Source organism: Penaeus monodon, chromosome 3 (genome assembly GCF_015228065.2).
Source record: "Penaeus monodon isolate SGIC_2016 chromosome 3, NSTDA_Pmon_1, whole genome shotgun sequence".
In the NCBI taxonomy this organism is placed as follows: domain Eukaryota; kingdom Metazoa; phylum Arthropoda; class Malacostraca; order Decapoda; family Penaeidae; genus Penaeus; species Penaeus monodon.
Window position 1 is genome coordinate 48,919,003 of NC_051388.1, and position 22,500 is coordinate 48,941,502.

The 22,500-nt window shown below is 33.7% G+C and overlaps 5 protein-coding genes and 2 pseudogenes across 7 annotated transcripts; all 7 read left to right on the forward strand.

Annotated features, from left to right (window-relative positions):
* The first annotated feature begins 441 nt into the window (after positions 1-441).
* LOC119589381 lies at positions 442-958 on the forward strand (annotated as a pseudogene).
* A 1,328-nt stretch (positions 959-2,286) lies between these two features.
* On the forward strand, positions 2,287-2,999 carry LOC119589392 (pro-resilin-like). The gene is made up of 3 exons (XM_037938010.1): positions 2,287-2,299; positions 2,394-2,486; positions 2,598-2,999. The coding sequence occupies exons 1-3, from the start codon at positions 2,288-2,290 to the stop codon at positions 2,853-2,855; spliced, it is 363 nt and encodes a 120-aa protein (XP_037793938.1). The 5' UTR covers position 2,287; the 3' UTR covers positions 2,856-2,999.
* A 1,836-nt stretch (positions 3,000-4,835) lies between these two features.
* On the forward strand, positions 4,836-5,986 carry LOC119587196 (pro-resilin-like). The gene is made up of 4 exons (XM_037935964.1): positions 4,836-4,918; positions 5,292-5,384; positions 5,478-5,580; positions 5,692-5,986. Exons 1-4 carry the CDS (start codon positions 4,836-4,838, stop codon positions 5,947-5,949), a joined length of 537 nt encoding a protein of 178 aa, XP_037791892.1. The 3' UTR covers positions 5,950-5,986.
* Positions 5,987-7,331: 1,345 nt separating this feature from the next.
* LOC119589403 (pro-resilin-like) lies at positions 7,332-8,045 on the forward strand. Its single transcript, XM_037938017.1, has 3 exons — positions 7,332-7,345; positions 7,440-7,532; positions 7,644-8,045. The coding sequence occupies exons 1-3, from the start codon at positions 7,334-7,336 to the stop codon at positions 7,899-7,901; spliced, it is 363 nt and encodes a 120-aa protein (XP_037793945.1). The 5' UTR covers positions 7,332-7,333; the 3' UTR covers positions 7,902-8,045.
* A 2,696-nt stretch (positions 8,046-10,741) lies between these two features.
* On the forward strand, positions 10,742-11,376 carry LOC119589444 (pro-resilin-like). The gene is made up of 3 exons (XM_037938054.1): positions 10,742-10,756; positions 10,860-10,952; positions 11,060-11,376. The coding sequence occupies exons 1-3, from the start codon at positions 10,745-10,747 to the stop codon at positions 11,315-11,317; spliced, it is 363 nt and encodes a 120-aa protein (XP_037793982.1). The 5' UTR covers positions 10,742-10,744; the 3' UTR covers positions 11,318-11,376.
* A 2,529-nt stretch (positions 11,377-13,905) lies between these two features.
* Positions 13,906-14,583, forward strand: LOC119589413 (annotated as a pseudogene).
* Positions 14,584-17,026: 2,443 nt separating this feature from the next.
* On the forward strand, positions 17,027-19,838 carry LOC119589424 (pro-resilin-like). Of its 3 annotated transcripts, none has more exons than XM_037938048.1 (3): positions 17,027-17,041; positions 17,145-17,237; positions 17,345-17,677. In XM_037938048.1, the coding sequence occupies exons 1-3, from the start codon at positions 17,030-17,032 to the stop codon at positions 17,600-17,602; spliced, it is 363 nt and encodes a 120-aa protein (XP_037793976.1). In that variant the 5' UTR covers positions 17,027-17,029; the 3' UTR covers positions 17,603-17,677. The 3 variants fall into 3 exon arrangements, with proteins under 3 accessions (XP_037793976.1, XP_037793963.1, XP_037793968.1); XM_037938035.1 differs by lacking the exons at positions 17,145-17,237; positions 17,345-17,677 and adding exons at positions 19,295-19,387; positions 19,498-19,838 and having other exon boundaries at positions 17,029-17,041; XM_037938040.1 differs by lacking the exons at positions 17,027-17,041; positions 17,145-17,237; positions 17,345-17,677 and adding exons at positions 19,176-19,191; positions 19,295-19,387; positions 19,498-19,838.
* Positions 19,839-22,500: the final 2,662 nt, after the last annotated feature.

Here is a 22,500-nt window from a genome sequence, read left to right on the forward strand (position 1 = left end):
AGGGTATAATGATAACATCAACAATAAGAATAAGATTATGAACAATAATGATAATCGTATTATTTAATTAGCTCTTACCATATTGTTCAAGTCTTGATTATTCAAATATAAAAAAAATACTTCTATTTAAAGTATATTGTATATTGTATCACTTTAAACTTTTCATTGTTTGTCACGGTGATATAGTATCATTTCTTATATGTGAATGGAAAAAGTAACGTCAGTTATAACAAACTTTCGTTTTTCCCTACATCTCAGAGGTCATGTGGTGGACTGTATCTGCACTATAAATATCTGGTTCGCATTAGTTTCTCAGTACTTCTAGCACAAAAAGGGCTCTTAAGGTGTGTGTCTCTCATGTGGCACTGTGTACATAGCTCCGCCATTATATATGAGTTGTCCAATCTCAATATCTACTTATAATTTTGAAATATACTTTATTTATAGGTTCTCGTTCTATTCGCCTTTGCGGTCGTTGTTTTCGGTAGTTCACTGCCATCCTACACCCCTGCACCATCCTATAATGCCCCAGCTCCCACTTTAAGTTCATGGGTATGTAATGAAAATTCTACCGTGTATTTTATCGTGCAGTATTCACATCCTTACATCTAAACAACGTTCAATTCAATCGATTACTGCTATTACAGGGACCAGCTCAGTATGATTTTAATTATGCAATAAATCATGATTACTCCAATAACGACTTCGGCCATCAAGAAAATCGAAATGGATACGACACTCAAGGAGCTTACTATGTACTTCTTCCCGACGGCCGTGTATAGAGGGTGTCATACACTGTGAACGGTGACTCTGGATACGTGGCCCAAGTTACTTACGAGGGAGAGGCCCAATACGGCGCTCCAAGACCTTCCACCTCTTACCAGCCTGCTCCTTCTTACGTTTAACCTCATGAATTGGAATATCTTAAGTTTGATAAAACTGAAAAAAATATAACAATTATTTAATACAGCCACAATAAACTTTTTGACAAACAAAATTGTTTTAATATCTGCTTCCTAGGTATCACTTGAAATATTTTCCCAAACTTTAATAAAACAAATTAATGGAAATATAGACTGCCTGATTGCACATAATTGTATGTCTTAAAATAGTCATGTTAAGCAATACAGGAATCAAAATGCTCTCAATCTGAGTAACTGAAATAGCTCTTAACTGATGCATGCTCTTTAAAATGAATGTCAACATTATATGGTAAACATAGTGATTAGGAGGCATGAAAGCAAGACTCATATTGAATATATATATATATATATATATATATATATATATATATATATATATATATATATATATATTTATTTATATCCATGTGTTCATTTCAAAAGTCAGGGAACTATAATATTTTATTAACAGTCACTTCATGCCACGCATATTATTTTACGTCTTGAGTGCAGGAGTGTACCATCGCCTATCAATATTCAACATATTCTACAGAAAAAAGTGCTCTTGCGTTGGATTTCATCTTCTCAATTTGGAATTAGATGTAATTTCGTATATAAAAAACTTTTAAATGCTTCTATGATTTTTTTCCATCTCTGTATGCCTTTCCTCTCCAACTGCATTAATACTCATATTGATTTTATTTATTACATTATACATTGCCTTATATCACTCTTTATAACACAGTTCCATAGATTATAATTTTCGAGAAAAAAACTAGTAGGATTAATATCTGCATTTCTTTAGCAGTTAATTTGTTTTTAGTTATGTTCACTGGCATTCTTTTATAACAACCTGTGCAAATTCTACTATGTTTATCCGATCCATGGCGTCTCCATCCTTTATATTGTAAATATTTACAGTATGACGGTTTACTTCATGTCTTTAACGAACATACCGGTCCCATAGATGCAACCAGGTTTATGCAATAATGATGACAATATAAACAGTAACAAAAAGAATGTTACTGTTACTAGCAGTAGTAATAATAATGTTGATTAAGGCAAAGTTTAGAACAAAAATGCTAACGATGGTGTTTTCATTACTGTCATAGTTATTATTAGTTCTGTGTCCTATTCTCGAATATTAGACAGCATGGAAATTTCTGACTTTACATTTTAAGTTATCAATTTGGAAATAGTTTAACTCTTTTTCTTCGTTTATCAAAATGATTTAGTACTATGTCATATATGTGAACGGAAGAAGTAATGCACCTATAATAAGCTTTCCTTTTTCTGCATTTTAGAGGTCAAGGATTCTGTGGTGAACTGTGTCTGCACTATAAATACCTGGTTCGCATTAGATTCTCAGCACTTCTAGCACAAAAATGGTTCTTAAGGTATGTGCCTCTCATGTACATCTGTATACATAGCTCTTTTGAAAACAGATCAACTATCAAATGTCAAATGTTGTAAAATACTTTTTGTTTACAGGTTCTCATTCTGTCCGCCTTCGTGGTTGGTGTCTTTGGTAGTTCACTGCCATCCTACACTCCTGCACCATCCTATAATGCCCATGCTCCCACGGTAAGTTCATTTGCATGTCAGGATTTTGCTATGTGATTATCATGCAATATTCACATTCTAATATCTATAAAATGCGCTGAATTCTTCACCAATCGATTACTGCTATTACAGGGACCAGCTCAGTACGACTTTAACTATGCAGTGAATCATGATTATTCCAATAACGACTTCGGCCATCAAGAAAATCGTAATGGATACGACACTCAAGGAGCGTACTTTGTACTGCTTCCCGACGGCCGTGTACAGAGGGTATCGTACAACGTGAACGACGACTCTGGATACGTTGCCCAAGTTTCCTACGAGGGAGAAGCTCAATACGGCGCCCCAAGACCTTCCACATCTTACCAACCTGCTCCTGCTTATGCTTAAACCTTTGAATTGGGTTCCCTGAATCTACTAGAGTCAATAATATATTTATTTATTATGGTTACAGTAAAGTTCTAATAAATAAAGCCTTTTTATCTGAATAGCAAATATTTGAAATGTTTTATATAGAATAAACTGAAGGAAACATTTACTGCCTTATTGCACAGGCACTTGCATTCTACACATTTTCATTAAAATGGCGTGAAATACAAGAATCAGCATTCCAATTCAAGTTGCTGAATGAAAAAAATATGAACCATTTGGATGTTGTGAAGTACAAGAATCAACATATTAGGGAGAGGCTGAATACAGCGCCCCAACACCTTCCACTTCTTATCAACTTGCTCCTGCTTACGCTTAATGCAGTGAATGGGATTATCCTGAATCCATCAGAATTGACAATATGATACTTATTTATTATGGAAAAAAGAAGTTTTCTCTGCATGCTAATATTTGAAAGGGTTTACATAAAATAAACTGAAGGAAACATTTACTAAGTGCACAGGCTCTTGGATACTAGTGTTTCATTTAAATGTTGTGAAAATCAATATGATTTCAATCAAAGTAGCTGGATGGAAAATACGGCTAGCTTAGGACATGCTTTTCACAGTGTATGCCCACTTATTATATGATAATTATACAACACAGGCAATTTGTAAACGACTATCTTCTAGAATATTTCTTCTTATTATATTATTTTCTTAGCAACGATCACAGAAATATAACGTTCATTTTACCTGCACGCCATTCATGCCATGGCATATTATATGATAAGTGAGATGGAAACATTTCCGCTTCTCTCTCTCTCTCTCTCTCTCTCTCTTGGCCGCTTTCCCATTCTCTCTCCTTGCCCTCTCTTTTCGCTCCCCCCTTCTCTCTCTCTCTCTCTCTCTCTCTCTCTCTCTCTCTCTCTCTCTATCTATCTATCTATCTATCTATCTATCTATCTATCTCTCTGCTTCTTCATCTAACTCAGTTTCTCTCTATCTCCCATCGATTTGTTGCTCGCTGTACGTTTCTACATTATGTTGGTCATTATCTTATGCATCAAGTCTTACTATTATCCGTTTACACTTAATAAGATTTTTACAATTTTTTAAAGGCATTGCTATTACCCATCTCTATGAATTTCATTAGCAACCCATATAATATCAGCATTGTAAAATGGTATCTTTTCTTTACACCAGAACATGTAAAAAAATGTGTGCACGTTCTATTCTTAGTGCCTCCACCTTTAGCATTGTCCAGATTTCAAGTGTAACAGTTCAAAAAGAAATATCGATTACATAAACAAAGATCCTGGTCTCATAGTCGAAGCTAGGTTTTTGTCGTTATATCTCCTTATATACGTATGCTCCTTATATATGTATATTATTACTGCGGTTGGTTCGTCTTCCGTTATCGTATAATTATGATCATCGCCCTCGTCACTACATTGCATAATTACAAATAAATGTAAGCCTAGGGATTCACACCTGTCAATCAACTGTGCATCGGCCAGCACACGGTATTTGAAGAGGCAGAGAGAGGGGCAGGGAAAAGAGAAAACAGAGAGATAAGACCAGAGAAAAGGGAGTACAATGAAGAAAGGGAGAGTGGAGAGTGTGTGTGTGTGCTTATTCATATTTGTGTATTGTGTGTCTTATATATATATATATATATATATATATATATATATATATATATATATATATATATATATATATTGTATATGAATGTATTCATATATATTTATATATATATATATATATATATATATATATATATATATATATATATATCTATTGTATATGAATGTATTCATATATATTTATATATACATATATGCGCGCGCGCACACACACACACACACACACACACACACACACACACACACACACACACACACACACACACACACACACACACACACACACACTGGAGAGTGCGTTTCGAACATTGTTATCTCCAAGGATTTGTAGGTGGCGATAGGCAGACGTTTGAATGTATCGTTCACCGTACTCCTGGAAGCTGTGTGGCAACATTGGGCAGAACAATGTTTTACGTTCTATGGCAAAACTTGATATGTGAGTTTACATCGTAATCAACCCTACAACACCTTATACGGGCTATTATCAGTAAAATAGCCAAGAAGGTGGGTAATTGTTTAATTCAGCTGGTTCAGTGTTTAAGGTATAATGATAACATCAACAATAAGAATAGGATTATGAACAATAATGATAATCGAATTATTTAACTAGCTCCTACCATATTGCACAAGTCTTGATTATTCAAGTATATATATAAAAATCTTCCATTTAGACCATATTGTATATTGTATCAGTTTAAAAGTATTTTATTTTTTATTGTTTGTCACAATGATGTAGTATCATTTCTTATATGTGAATGGAAAAAAATTACGTCAGTTATAACAAAGTTTCGTTTTTCCCTGCATCTTAGAGGTCAAGGAGTCTGTGGTGGACTGTATCTGCACTATAAATATCTGGTTCGCATTAGGTTCTCAGTATTTCTAGCACAAAAATGGCTCTTAAGGTGTGTGAGTCTCATGTGGCACTGTGTACATAGCTCCGCCATTATATATGACCTGTCCAATCTCAATATCTACTTATAATTTTGAAATATACTTTATTTACAGGTTCTCGTTCTATCCGCCTTATTAGCCGGTGCCTTTGGTAGTTCACTGCCATCCTACACCCCTGCACCATCCTATAATGCCCCAGCTTCTACTGTAAGTTCATGGATAGTAATCAAGATTCAACCATATATTTTATTATGTAGTTTTCACATCTTCACATCTAAATATTCTTAATTCTATATCAATCGATTTCTGTTATTACAGGGACCAGCTCAGTATGACTTCAATTATGCAGTAAATCATGATTACTCCAATAACGACTTCGGCCATCAAGAAAATCGAAATGGATACGACACTCAAGGAGCTTACTATGTACTTCTTCCCGACGGCCGTGTACAGAGGGTGTCATACACTGTGAACGGTGACTCTGGATACGTGGCCCAAGTTACTTACGAGGGAGAGGCCCAATACGGCGCTCCAAGACCTTCCACCTCTTACCAGCCTGCTCCTTCTTACGTTTAACCTCATGAATTGGAATATCTTAATTTTGATAAAACTGAAAAAAAAATATAACAATTATTTAATACAGCCACAATAAACTTTTTGACAAACAAAATTGTTTTAATATCTGCTTCCTAGATATCACTTGAAATATTTTCCCAAACTTTAATAAAACAAATTAATGGAAATATTGACTGCCTGATTGGACATACTTGTATGTCTTAAAATAGTCATGTTAAGCAATACAGGAATCAAAATGCTCTCAATCTGAGTAACTGAAATAGCTCTTAACTGATGCATGCTCTTTAAAATGAATGTCAGCATTATATGGTAAACATAGTGATTAGGATACATGAAAGCAAGACTTATTGAATATACATATATATATATATATATATATATATATATATATATATATATATATATATATATATATATATATATCCATGTGTTCATTACAAAAGTCAGGGAACTATAACATTTTATTAACAGTCACTTCATGCCACGCATATTATTTTACGTCTTGAGTGAAGGAGTGTACCATCGCCTATCAATATTCAACATATTCTACAGAAAAAGTGCTCTTGCGTTAGATTTCATCTTCTCAATTTGGAATTAGATGTAATTTCGTATATAAAAAACTTTTAAATGCTTCTATGATTTTTTTCCATCTCTGTATGCCTTTCCTCTCCAGCTGCATTAACACTCATATTGATTTTATTTATTACATTATACATTGCCTTATGTCACTCTTTATAACACAATTCCATAGATTATAATTTTCCAGAAAAAAAACTAGTAGGATTAATATCTGCATTTCTTTAGCAGTTAATTTGTTTTTAGTTATGTTCACTGGCATTCTTTTATAACAACCTGTGCAAATTCCACTATGTTTATCCGATCCATGGCGTCTCCATCCTTTATATTGTAAATATTTACAGTATAACGGTTTACTTCATGTCTTTAACGAACATACCGGTCCCATAGATGCAACCAGGTTTATGCAATAATGATGACAATATAAACAGTAACAAAAAGAATGTTACTGTTACTAACAGTAGTAATAATAATGTTGATTAAGGCAAGGTTTAAAACAAAAATGCTAACGATAGTGTTTTCATTACTGTCATAGTTATTATTAGTTCTGTGTCCTATTCTCGAATATTAGACAGCTTGGAAATTTCTGACTTTACATTTTAAGTTATCAATTTGGAAATAGTTTAACTCTTTTTCTTCGTTTATCAAAATGATTTAGTACTATGTCATATATGTGAACGGAAGAAGTAATGCACCTATAATAAGCTTTCCTTTTTCTGCATTTTAGAGGTCAAGGATTCTGTGGTGAACTGTGTCTGCACTATAAATACCTGGTTCGCATTAGATTCTCAGCACTTCTAGCACAAAAATGGTTCTTAAGGTATGTGCCTCTCATGTACATCTGTATACATAGCTCTTTTGAAAACAGATCAACTATCAAATGTCAAATGTTTTAAAATACTTTTTGTTTACAGGTTCTCATTCTGTCCGCCTTCGTGGTTGGTGTCTTTGGTAGTTCACTGCCATCCTACACTCCTGCACCATCCTATAATGTTCATGCTCCCACGGTAAGTTCATTTGCATGTAATGATTTTGCTATGTGATTATCATGCAATATTCACATTCTCATATCTATAAAATGCGCTGAATTCTTCACCAATCGATTACTGCTATTACAGGGACCAGCTCAGTACGACTTTAACTATGCAGTGAATCATGATTATTCCAATAACGACTTCGGCCATCAAGAAAATCGTAATGGATACGACACTCAAGGAGCGTACTTTGTACTGCTTCCCGACGGCCGTGTACAGAGGGTATCGTACAACGTGAACGGCGACTCTGGATACGTTGCCCAAGTTTCCTACGAGGGAGAAGCTCAATACGGCGCCCCAAGACCTTCCAATTCTTACCAGCCTGCTCCTGCTTATGCTTAAACCTTTGAATTGGGTTCCCTGAATCTACTAGAGTCAACAATATATTTATTTATTATGGTCACAGTAAAGTTTTAATAAATAAAGCCCTTTTATCTGAATGCCAAAAATCAGAAATGTTTTATATAAAATAAACTGAAGGAAACATTTACTGCCTTATTGCACAGGCACTTGCATGCTACAATTTTTCATTATGGCGTGAAATACAAGAATCAACATTCCAATTCAAGTTGCTGAAGGAAAAAATATAAACCATTTGGATGTTGTAAAGTACAAGAATCAACATACTAGGGAGAGGCTCAATACAGCGCCCCAACACCTTCCACTTCTTATCAGTTTCTTATTATGGTCACAGTAAAGGTCTAATAAATAAAGCCCTTTTATCTGAATGGCAAATATCTTAAATGTTTTATATAGAATAAACTGAAGGAAACATTTACTGCCTTATTGCACAGGCACTTGCATTCTACACATTTTCATTAAAATGGTGTGAAATACAAGAATCAGCATTTCAATTCAAGTTGCTAAATGAAAAATATGAACCATTTGGATGTTGTGAAGTACAAGAATCAACATACTAGGGAGAGTCTCAATACAGCGGCCCAACACCTTCCACTTCTTATCAGCTTGCTCCTGCTTACGCTTAATGCAGTGAATGGGATTATCCTGAATCCATCAGAATTGACAATATGATACTTATTTATTATGGAAAAAAGAAGTTTTCTCTGCATGCTAATATTTGAAAGGGTTTACATAAAATAAACTGAAGGAAACATTTACTAAGTGCACAGGCACTTGCACACTACAGTGTTTCATTTAAATGTTGTGAAAATCAATATTATTTCAATCAAAGTAGCTGGATGGAAAATACAGCTAGCTTAGGACATGCATTTCTCAGTTTTATTATATGATAATTATACTACACAGGGGATTTGTAAACGACTATTTTCTAGAATATTTAATTTAATTTTTTCTTAACAACGATCACAGAAATATAACGTTCATTTTACATGCACGTCATTCATGCCATGGCATATTATATGATAAAGTGAGATGGAAACATTTCCGCTTCTCTATCTCTCTCTCTCTCTCTCTCTCTCTCTCTCTCTCTCTCTCTCTATCTATCTATCTATCTATCTATCTATCTCTCTCTCTCTTGGCCGCTTTCCCACTCTCCCTCCTTCTCCTCTCTTTTCGCCCCCCTCTCTCTCTCTCTCTATCTATCTATCTATCTATAATTATATCTATATCATTATCTATCTATCTATCTATCTATCTATCTATCTATTATATATATATATATATATATATATATATATATATATCTGCTTCTTCTTCTACTTCTTTCTCTCTATCTCCCATCGATTTGTTGCTCGCTGTACGTTTCTACATTATGTTGGTCATTATCTTATGCATCAAATCTTACTATTATCCGTTTACGCTTAATAAGATTTTTACAATTTTCGAAAGGCATTGCTAGTACTCATCTCTATGAATTTCATTAGCAATCCATATAATATCAGCATTGTAAAATGGTATCTTTTCTTAACACCAGAACATGTAAAAAAAAAATTGTGCACGTTCTATTCTTGGTGCCTCCACCTTTAGCATTGTCCAGATTTCAAGTGTAACATTTCAAAAAGAAATATCGATTACATGAACAAAGATCTTGGTCTCATAGTCGAAGCTAGGTTTTTGTCGCTGCCGGATATTTCCTTATATATGTATGCTTACATTATTATTGCGGTTGATTCGTCTACCGTTATCGTATAATTACGATCATCATCGGCCTCACCATTACATTACATAATTACAAATAAATGTAAGCCTAGGGATTCGCACCTGTCGATCAATTGTGCATCGGCCAGCACACGGTATTTGAAGAGGCAGAAAGAGGGGCAGGGAAAAGAGAAAACAGAGAGAAAAGACCAGAGAGAAAGGGGAGTACAATGAAGAAAGGGAGAGGGGGGAGTGTGTGTGTGTGTGCTTATTCATATTTGTGTATATGTATGTATGCATATATGTATTATATATATATATATATATATATATACATATATATATATATATATATATATATATATATATATATATATATATGTATATATATGAATGTATTCATATATATTTATATATACATATATGCGCGCACACACACACACACCAACACACACACACACACACACACACACACACACACACACACACACACACACACACACACACACACACACACACACACACACACTGAAGAGTGCGTTTCGAACATTGTTATCTCCAAGGATTAGTAGGTGGCGATAGGCAGACGTTTGAATGTACCGCTCACCGTACTCCTGGAAGCTGTGTGGCAACATTGGGCAGAACAGTTTTTTCGTTGTATGGCAAAACTTTATATGTGGGTTTACATTGTAATCAACCCTATAACACCTTATACGGGCTCTTGTCAGTAAAATAGCCAAGAAAATGGGTAATTGTTTAATTCAGCTGGTTCAGTGTTTAGGGTATAATGATAACATCAACAATAAGAATAGGATTATGAACAATAATGATAATCGTATTATTTAACTAGCTCTTACCATAGTGCTCGTCTTGATTATTCAAGTATATAAAAAAAAATCCTTTTAGACCATATTGTATATTGTATCAGTTTAAAAGTATTTAAAAAAAATATATTGTTTGGCACGATGATGTAGTATCATTTCTTATATGTGAATGGAAAAAGTAACGTCAGTTATAACAAACTTTCGTTTTTCCCTGCATCTTAGAGGTCAAGGAGTCTGTGGTGGACTGTATCTGCACTATAAATACCTGGTTCGCATTAGGTTCTCAGTACTTCTAGCACAAAAATGGCTCTTAAGGTGTGTGAGTCTCATGTGGCACTGTGTACATAGCTCCGCCATTATATATGATCTGTCAAATCTCAAAATCTACTTTTAATTTTGAAATATACATTATTTACAGGTTCTCGTTCTATTCGCCTTTGTGGTCGGTGTCTTTGGTAGTTCACTGCCATCCTACACCCCTGCACCATCCTATAATGCCCCAGCTCCTACTGTAAGTTCATGGATAGTAATCAAGATTCAACCATGTATTTTATTATGCAGTATTCACACCTTCATATCTAAATGTTCTTAATTGTATATCGATTTCTATTATTACAGGGACCAGCTCAGTATGACTTCAATTATGCAGTAAATCATGATTACTCCAATAACGACTTCGGCCATCAAGAAAATCGAAATGGATACGACATTCAAGGAGCTTACTATGTACTTCTTCCCGACGGCCGTGTACAGAGGGTGTCATACACTGTGAACGGTGACTCTGGATACGTGGCCCAAGTTACTTACGAGGGAGAGGCCCAATACGGCGCTCCAAGACCTTCCACATCTTATCAGCCTGCTCCTTCTTACGCTTAACCCCCTTAATTGAAATATCTTAAGTTTGATAAAAGTGAAAAATTTAATAATTATTTAATACAGCCACAATAAAGTTTTTGACAAACAAATTTTTTTAGATATCTGCTTCCTAGGTATCACTTGAAATGTTTTGCCAAACCTTGATAAAACGAATTGATGGAAATATTGACTGCCTGATTGCACACTTGTATGTTTTAAAATAGTCATGTTATGCAATACAGGAATCAAAATGCTCTCAATCTAAGTAACTGAAATAGCACTTAACTGATGCATGCTCTTTAAAGTGAATGTCAAACATATTATATGATACGCATAGTATTTAGGAGACATGAAAGCAAAAACCATACAGAATACACACACACACACACACACACACACACACACACACACACACACACACACACACACACACATATATATATATATATATATATATATATATATATATATATATATATACATATATATATATATATATATATATATATATATAGATAGATAGATAGATAGATAGATAGATAGATAGATATTCATGTGTTCATTACAAAAGTCAGAAAACTATAACATTTTATTAACAGTCACTTCATGTCACGCATATCATTTTACGTCTTGAGTGAGGGAGTGTATCATTGCCTCTCAACTTGCAATATATTCTACAGAAAAAGTGCTCTTACGTTGGATTTCATCTTCTATTCACTCAACTATGTAATTTCGTGTGTAAACTTTTTAAATGTTTTTATGTTTTTTCCAACTTTTTATGCCTTCTTTTCTCCAGGTTCTTTATCACTCATATTGATTTTATTTATTACATTATACTTTGCCTTCTGTCTCTTTTTGTAATATACACTTCCATAGATTATTGTAGCATTTCTTTAGCAGTTAATTTCTTTTGTAACAGCTTGTGCAAATTCAAGTATGTTTATCCGATCCATGGCGTCTCCATCCTTTATATTGTCCATATTTACATTGTAACGGTTTACTTCATTTTTTTTTACGAAGATACCGGTCCCATAGACGCAGCCAGGTTTATGCACTACAGTTAGAAACTGCCTTGCATGAATTTGGATCAAGTAAATGTGGTTACTTATTACATTATACTTTTGATCATCATTGTCCTAATCATTAAACTTAGCAGTTCTAGCAGTAATATTAATAGTAGTAGTAATATGTAAATATACATTTTTACTGTTGTTAGTTCGTCTGCTGCTATTACATAATTACCACCATCATTACACTTACTAGTACTAGCAGTAATTTTATTACTAGCAGAATCAGGATGAATATGTATAGTATTTTCATTTTTATCAGTATCCTTATACGCTTTTAAGTTTTATTACTGCTGGTGCCTTCCTGTTTCTAAGATGGTGAAAGGAAAATGACAAATATGTTTATAAGATATTCATTGCAATAAATAAATAAATTTATTTTGATCTGCATTTCTTGTTGCTATAGTTATTTGCATTATCAATCTTATGCCTGATTTTTAAAATGTAATTATCACTCCTGTTAACATTATAACCGATATATTTACCCAAATTATCTTTCTCAGAAGAGTCATTGCTATCATTATCATTATTGTTAAGATTACCTTCGCCAGATTTACTTTGATATTAATTTCATCAATAACGTTGATAATAATGATGATAATAATATAATAGTATTATTAATGTTATTATTGTTGCTGTTATCATCATCACTTTTATCATTATTTTTATTATTATTATTATTATCATTATAAATATTATTATAATTATTATCATTATTATTGTTATTATTATTATTATCATTATTATTGTTGTTGTTATTGTTATTGTTATTATCATTGTTGTTGTTGTTGTTGATGTTATTTATAATCAAAAATAATAACTAATTTGAAAATGTAATGATGATGATGATAAAGATAACAATTATCATTATTAGTAGTAGCAGTAGTTCTACGAAATTTATAATTATAATTATAATAGTCATAACAATGAAACAATAATAATAATGATGATAAAACCATTGTAATAATAATGATAATAATATATGTGGTCCCTTTTTACATTATAATTTTAATCACCATCGTCATAATTATTTCACTTGGCAGTACTGTTGGGGAAACAGGAGTGATCCATGATCACTATAAGCCTTTGTACTGTTGCTGTGGCTCCCTTTACTAAGATGATATAAGGAGAGAAAGTTAATGATAAAGAAATCTGTTTAAAGGTATATGAATTATAAATTATCTTTATGAAAATTATTTTGCCAATGTTATTAATAACGTTCATAATGCTACTACTACTGATATATAATTAGTACTATAATTAGTAGTATCTCTACTAGTATTCCTTACTATAGTATTTTCATCACTACCATAGTTATTAGTTTAGTGTCCCATCCTCGAATATTAGACAGCATAGAAATTTTTTACTTTACATTTTGAGCTAGCAATCTGAAATTAATTGAACTTTTTTTCTTCGTTTATCACAAAGATTAGTACTATTACTTATATGTGAACTGAAAAGGTAATGCACCTATAAGCTTTCGTTTTTTCCAGCATCTAAGAGGTCAAGGATTCTGTGGTGAGCTGTGTCTGCACTATAAATACCTGGTTCGCATTAGTTTCTCAGCACTTCTAGCACAAAAATGGCTCTTAAGGTATGTGCCTATCATGTGCCACTGTGTGCATAGTTCCGCCATAATAGATGATCTATCAAATCTTAATATCAGCTTATAATTTTGAAATATTCTTTTATTACAGATTATCGTTCTATCTGCCTTCGTGGTTGGTGTCTTTGGTAGTTCACTTCCATCCTACACTCCTGCACCATCCTATAATACCCATGCTCCCACGGTAAATTCATGGGATGTAATGATTTTGCAATGTTGACTATCATGCAATATTCACATTCTCACATCTATAAAATGCGCTGAATTCTTCACCAATCGATTACTGCTATTACAGGGACCAGCTCAGTATGACTTTAACTATGCAGTGAATCATGATTACTCCAATAACGACTTCGGCCATCAAGAAAATCGTAATGGATACGACACTCAAGGAGCGTACTTTGTACTGCTTCCCGACGGCCGTGTACAGAGGGTATCGTACAACGTGAACGGCGACTCTGGATACGTTGCTCAAGTTTCATACGAGGGAGAAGCTCAATACGGCGCCCAAAGACCTTCCACTTCTTACCAGCCTGCTCCTGCTTATGCTTAAACCTATGAATTGGGTTCCCTGAATCTACTAGAGTCAACAATATATTTATTTATTATGGTCACAGTAAAGTTTTAATAAATAAAGCCCTTTTATCTGAATGCTAAAAATCAGAAATGTTTTATATGAAATAAACTGAAGGAAACATTTACTGCCTTATTGCACAGGCACTTGCATGCTACAATTTTTCATTATGGCGTGAAATACAAGAATCAACATTCCAATTCAAGTTGCTGAAGGAAAAAATATAAACCATTTGGATGTTGTAAAGTACAAGAATCAACATACTAGGGAGAGGCTCAATACAGCGCCCCAACACCTTCCACTTCTTATCAGCTTGCTCCTGCTTAAGCTTAATCCAGTGAATTGGATTATCCTGAATCTATCAGAATTGACAATATGATACTTATTTACTATGGTGGAAAAAAACAAGAAATTAAGTCTTCTCTGCATGCCAATATTTGAAAGGTTTTAGATAAAATAAACTGAAGGAAACATTTACTAAGTCCACAGGCACTTGCACACTACAGTGTTTCATTTAAGTGTTGTGAAGTACAAAAATCATAATTATTTCAATCAAAGTAGCTGGATGGAAAATACAGCTAGCTTAGGACATGCTTTTCTCAGTGTATACCCACTTATTATATGATAATTATACTACACAAGGGGATTTTTAAACCACTATCTTCTAGAATATTTAATTTCATTTTATCTTAACAACGATCACAGAAATATAACGTTCATTTTACCTGTACTCACCGCACGCCATTCATGCCACGGCATATTATATGATAAGTGAGATGGAAACATTCCCGCTTCTCTCTCTCTCTCTCTCTCTCTCTCTCTCTCTCTCTCTCTCTCTCTCTCTCTCTCTCTCTCTCTCTCTCTCTCTCTCTCCTCTGCTTCTTTTTTCTACTTATGCTTCTCTCTATCTCCCATCGATTTATTGTTCGCTGTACGCTTCACATTATGTTGGCCATTATTTTATGCATCAAATCTTACTATTATCTGTTTACACATACTAAGATTTTTACAATTTTTAAAAGGCATTGCTGGTACCCATCTCTATGAATTTCATTAGCAACCCATATATCAGCATTGTAAAATGGTATCTTTTCTTGACACCAGTACATGTAAAAAAATTTGTGTACGTTCTGTTCTTAGTGCCTCCACCTTTAACATTGTCCAGATTTCAGGTGTAACAGTTCAAAAAGAAATAGATCCTGGTCTCATAGTCGAAGCTAGGTTTTCGTCGTTATATCTTCTTATATACGTATGCTCCTTATATATGTATATTATTACTGCGGTTGGTTCGTCTACCGTTAGCGTATAATTATGATGATCGCCCTCGTCATTACATTGCATAATTACAAATAAATGTAAGCCTAGGGATTCGCACCTGTCAATCAGTTGTGCATCGGCCAGCACACGGTATTTGAAGAGGCAGAAAGAAGGGCAGGGAAAAGAGAAAACAGAGAGAAAAGACCAAAGAGAAAGGGGAGTACAATGAAGAAAGGGAGAGGGGTGTATGTGTGTGTGTGCGTGCGTGCGCGCGCGCGCGCGCGCGTGTGTGCGTGTGTGTGTGTGTGTGTGTGTGTGTGTGTGTGTGTGTGTGTGTGTGTGTGTGTGTGTGTGTGCTTATTCATATATGTGTAAATGCATGTATGCATATATATATATATATATATATATATATATATATATATATATATATATATATATATATATATCGTATATATGAATGTATTCATATATATTTATATATATATATATATATATATATATATATATATATATATATATATATATATATATATATATGCACACACATACACACACACACACACACACACACACACACACACACACACACACACACACACACACACACACACACACACACACACACACACACTGAAGAGTGCGTTTCGAACATTGTTATCTCCAAGGATTTATAGGTGGCGATAGGCAGACGTTTGAATGTACCGCTCACCGTACTCCTGGAAGCTGTGTGGCAACATTGGGCAGAACAGTGTCTTACGTTGTATGGCAAAACTTTATATGTGGGTTTACATTGTAATCAACCCTACAACACCTTATACGGGCTCTTGTCAGTAAAATGGCCAAGAAAATGTGTAATTGTTTAATTCAGCTGGTTCAGTGTTTAGGGTATAATGATAACATCAACAATAAGAATCGGATTATGAACAATAATGATAATCGTATTATTTAACTAGCTCTTACCATAGTGCTCGTCTTGATTATTCAAGTATATAAAAAAAATCCTTTTAGACCATATTGTATATTGTATCAGTTTAAAAGTATTAAAAAATATATTGTTTGGCAAGATGATGTAGTATCATTTCTTATATGTGAATGGAAAAAGTAACGTCAGTTATAACAAACTTTCGTTTTTCCCTGCATCTTAGAGGTCAAGGAGTCTGTGGTGGACTGTATCTGCACTATAAATATGTGGTTCGCATTAGGTTCTCAGTACTTCTAGCACAAAAATGGCTCTTAAGGTGTGTGAGTCTCATGTGGCACTGTGTACATAGCTCCGCCATTATATATGATCTGTCAAATCTCAATATTTACTTATAATTTTGAAATATACTTTATTTACAGGTTCTCGTTCTATTCGCCTTTGTGGTCGGTGTCTTTGGTAGTTCACTGCCATCCTACACCCCTGCACCATCCTATAATGCCCCAGCTCCTACTGTAAGTTCATGGATAGTAATCAAGATTCAACCATGTATTTTATTATGCAGTTTTCACATCTTCACATCTAAATGTTCTTAATTCTATATCGATTTCTATTATTACAGGGACCAGCTCAGTATGACTTCAATTATGCAGTAAATCATGATTACTCCAATAACGACTTCGGCCATCAAGAAAATCGAAATGGATACGACACTCAAGGAGCTTACTATGTACTTCTTCCCGACGGCCATGTACAGAGGGTGTCATACACTGTGAACGGTGATTCTGGATACGTGGCCCAAGTTACTTACGAGGGAGAGGCCCAATACGGCGCCCCAAGACCTTCCACATCTTATCAGCCTGCTCCTTCTTACGCTTAACCTCATGAATTGGAATATTTTAAGTTTGATAAAACTGAAAAAATATAACAATTATTTAATACAGCCACAATAAAGTTTTTGACAAACAAAATGGTTTTAATATCTGATTCCTAAGTATCACTTGAAAAATTTTGCCAAACCTTAATAAAACGAATTGATGAAAATATTGACTGCCTGATTGCACACACGTTTATGTTTTAAAATAGTCATGTTATGCAATACATGAATCTAAATGCTCTCAATCTAAGTAACTGAAATAGTACTTAACTGAAGCTTGTTCTTTAAAATTGAATGTCAAACATATTATATGATAAACATAGTGTTTAGGAGGCATGAAAGCAACACTTATATTGAATATGTATATCCATGTGTTCATTATAAAAGTCAGAGAACTATAACATGTTATTATCAGTCACTTAATGCAACGCATATCATTTTACGTCTTGAGTGAAGGAGTGTACCATCGCCTCTCAACATGTAATATATTTTACAGAAAAAAGTGCTCTTACGTTGGTTTTCATCTCCTATTCACTCACCTATATAGTTTCGTATATAAACTTATTAAATGTTTCTATGCTTTTTTCTAACTCCGTATGCTTTTCTTCTCCAGCTGCATTATCACTCATATTGATTTTATTTATTACATTATACATTGCCTTATGTCTATTTTTATAACACACTTCCATAGATTATAATTTTCCAGAAAAAAAAACTAGCATGATTAATATGTGCACTTCTTTAGCAGTTTATTTATTTTTAGTTATGTTCACGGACATTCTTATATAATTATTGCAGATTCTAGTCTCCATCCTTTGTATTGTCCATATTTACAGTATATATAGGTTTATTTCATTTCTTTAACGGAGATACCGGTCCCTTAGCCGGGTTTATACTCTACAGATAGAAATTGCCTTGTATGAATTTGGATCAGTAAATGTGGTTACTTATTAAATTATAAATTTGATCATCACTGTCCTAATCATTTAACTTAGCAGTACTAAGAGTAATGTTAGTAGTGGTGTTGAAACAGGAGAGAGTTGCGGTTATAATGTTGTTGCTGTAATTCCCGTCACTAAGGTGATGAAAGGAGTTGATAATAAAGAAATAATGCAGCTACTACTGCTGCTGTTGCAACTACTAGCACCTCTACTAGTACTACTAATTATACCAGTGATAATGACAATATTAATAGTAACAAAAAGAACGTTACTATTACTAACAGTAGTAATAGTAGTAAAAATAATAATGTTGATTAAGGCAATGTTTAGAAAATGTTAACGATGGTATTTTCATTACTGTCATAGTTATTATTAATTCAGTGTCCTATTCTCTAATATAAGAGTGTATGGAAATTTCTGACTTTACATTTTAAGTTATCAATTTGGAATTAGTTTAACTCTTTTTCTTCGTTTATCAAAATGATTTAGTACCATGTCATATATGTGAACGGAAGAAGTAATGCACCTATAGTAAGCTTTCCTTTTTCTGCATTTTAGAGGTCATGGACTCAGTGGTGAACTGTGTCTGCACTATAAATACCTGGTTCGCATTAGATTCTCAGCACTTCTAGCACAAAAATGGCTCTTAAGGTATGTGCCTCTCATGTAGAACTGTATACATAGCTCCGTCGGAAATAGGTCAACTATCGAATGTTGATATCAACTTACGATTTCAAATACTCTTTATTTACAGGTTCTCATTCTATCCGCCTTCGTGGTTGGTGTCTTTGGTAGTTCACTGCCATCCTACACTCCTGCACCATCCTATAATGTTCATGCTCCCACGGTAAGTTCATTTGCATGTAATGATTCTGCTATGTGATTATCATGCAATATTCACATTCTCATATCTGTAAAATGCGCTTAATTCTTCATCAATCATTACTGCTATTACAGGGACCAGCTCAGTACGACTTTAACTATGCAGTGAATCATGATTACACTAATAACGACTTCGGCCATCAAGAAAATCGTAATGGATACGACACTCAAGGAGCGTACTTTGTACTGCTTCCCGATGGCCGTGTTCAGAGAGTATCGTACAACGTGAACGGTGATTCTGGATACGTTGCCCAAGTTTCCTACGAGGGAGAAGCTCAATACGGCGCCCCAAGACCTTCCACTTCTTACCAGCCTGCTCCTGCTTATGCTTAAACCTATGATTGGGTTATCTTGAATCTATCGGAGTTGACAATATGATATTTATTTATTATGGTCACAATAAAGTTCTAATAAATGAAATCATTTTATCTGTAAACCAAATATCACAAAAAATTACTGAAGAAAATATGTACTGCCTTATTGCACAGGCACTTGCATGCTGCAAAAATCATTTGGATGTTGTGAAGTACAAGAATCAATATTATTTCAATCCAAGTGGTTGAATGGAAAATAATGCTAAACTTGAGAATGCTTTCATCAGTGTATTTCCACTTATTATATAATTATACTTCCTAAGGAATTTTGAAAACGACTATCCTCTAGTATTTATGTCTTTAATTTTTTTTATAAAAGCAATCTGAGTCATACGCATTCAATTTTACTCACTGCGCGTCTTTCATGTCATGGCATATTATTTGTTGAGTGAGATGGATACACTCCCGATCCTCTCTCTCTCTCTCTCTCTCTCTCTCTCTCTCTCTCTCTCTATATATATATATATATATATATATATATATATATATATATATATATATATATATGCTTCTTCATCTATTTATACCTCCGTCTCTCTCCCATCGCTTTACTTTACATCATGTCAGTCGTTACTTTATGCAATCAAACTCTCTGATTTGCATTAAAGATTGTTACAGTTTTCTGAAAAAAAAAACTAGCTGGTATCCATTTCTATGAATTTCATTAGTAACAAATATAGAAACAGCAATGTAAACTGGCATTATTTAACATCAAAACATGTAAAATTGTGTGTACGTTCTATTTTAGTGCCTCCATTCTTCTTCTTGTTTAGGTTTTAGGTATATCAGTTCACCAAGAAATGGCTAATCAATGTACAAAGATCCCGGTCACATGGTCGAAGTTAGTTTTTGCCCCCTCTGCATATCGTCTCATACTGTATATATATGAATACATTTTTACTGCGGCTGGTTTGTCTGTCGTTATTTTATCATTATAATCATCATCATCACCCTCATCATTACACTTACTAGTATTAGCAGCAATGTTTGTATTAGCAGAACCAGGAGAAATAGTTATATGTGCAGCAATTTCATTTATATTAACACTTTAAAACTTTTGTTATTACTGTCGGTGCCCTTCTTGTTATTAAGGTGATGAAAGGACAATGACAAAGAAACATGTTTATACGTATTCATTGCAATAATTATATTTATTAAGAATTGTATAATGGCTATTGTTGTTGCTCTAATTAGCTTCATTAAGAGTTTTATCCGTGTTATTTTAATATAATTATCCTTGTACTGTAAAGGAGATTATAACTTATATTTACTAAATTTATCGTCCTCAGTAGTGTCATTGTCATCATTATCATCGTTGTCAAAATTACTTTAATCTTAATTTCATCTACTACTACTATAACAGCAACAATAGAAATGCGAATAAGAACACTAGCGATAATGCTACTATTTTAGCAGTTAATACCATATTATCCAGTTCAATAGTATTGGGCACAGAGTATTAAGTACTGAGTATTGAGTTTAAAATTATATGAAAACTTTTCATTATTTGTCACAGTAACAATAATTATTTTCTAATATGTGAATGGAAAAAGTAACGAAACCTATAACATTTCTATAACTTTTGTTTTTTCCTGTATCCTAGAGGCCAAGGATTCTGTAGTAGACTGTCTGCACAATAAAAACCCGGGTCGCATTAGTTTCTCAGCACTTCTAGCACAAAAATTTGGCTTTGAAAGTATGTGCTTTTCATATGGCCCATGATAGATATATCAAATCTGAATATCAACTTATAATTTTGAAATATTCTTTAATTACAGGTTATCGTTCTATCCGCCTTCGTGGTCGGTGTCTTTGGTAGTTAACAGCCATCCTACACACCTGCACCATCCAATAATGCCCCTGCTCCCACGGTAAGTTCATAGGTATGTAATTAATATTCTATCTTGTATTCCGCCATGCAATATTAACATAGATGTATAAAATGCTTTTAATTGTATATCATTCGATTACTGCTAATCAATAAATTTAAATTATCTGCTGTATCAAATGCTAAGGTCATAACCGTCTAATACCTTGTGGGATTAAAATGTTAGAATATTTAAAATGTTTGAAAATCTATTACAAACAAATAAAACAATAATATATTAAAAATCAATGTTTAAATATTATGCTTGGAAAGTATAAATTTATTGCATAAATATTATAAATAATTAGATTTTGTTTTAGATATTAGTCTCCCTTAGGTAACAAATAAGACCTATGTCACAATCCTCCCCCAATACATTTTTTCAGTTTATGGGGAAACAAGTGCATAGGTCTTTGGTCTGTAAATACTGCACATTTATCCATTACGTCTGCAACCGTTAATGGCTCTTTGGCATCCCTCACAGTGTACTGTTATTGCAGGGTCCAACTCAGTACGACTTCAACTATGCAGTGAATCATGATTACTCCAATAACGACTTCGGCCATCAAGAAAATCGTAATGGATACGACACTCAAGGAGCTTATTTTGCACTGCTTCTCGCGCGTACGGGGATCGTCCTAAACGGCGACTCTGATATAGCCAAGTTAGTTACGAGATGAGCAATAGGCGCTCAAGACTCATTTACACTGCTCTACTTATGCTTACTTCAGGTTTATAATTTAACTGATGAAAATTATTATATTTTCGTTAAATTTGATAAAGTTTAATGAGTTATTTGTTACCTACATAGCAATAAAATATTCAAAAGAAATAGTA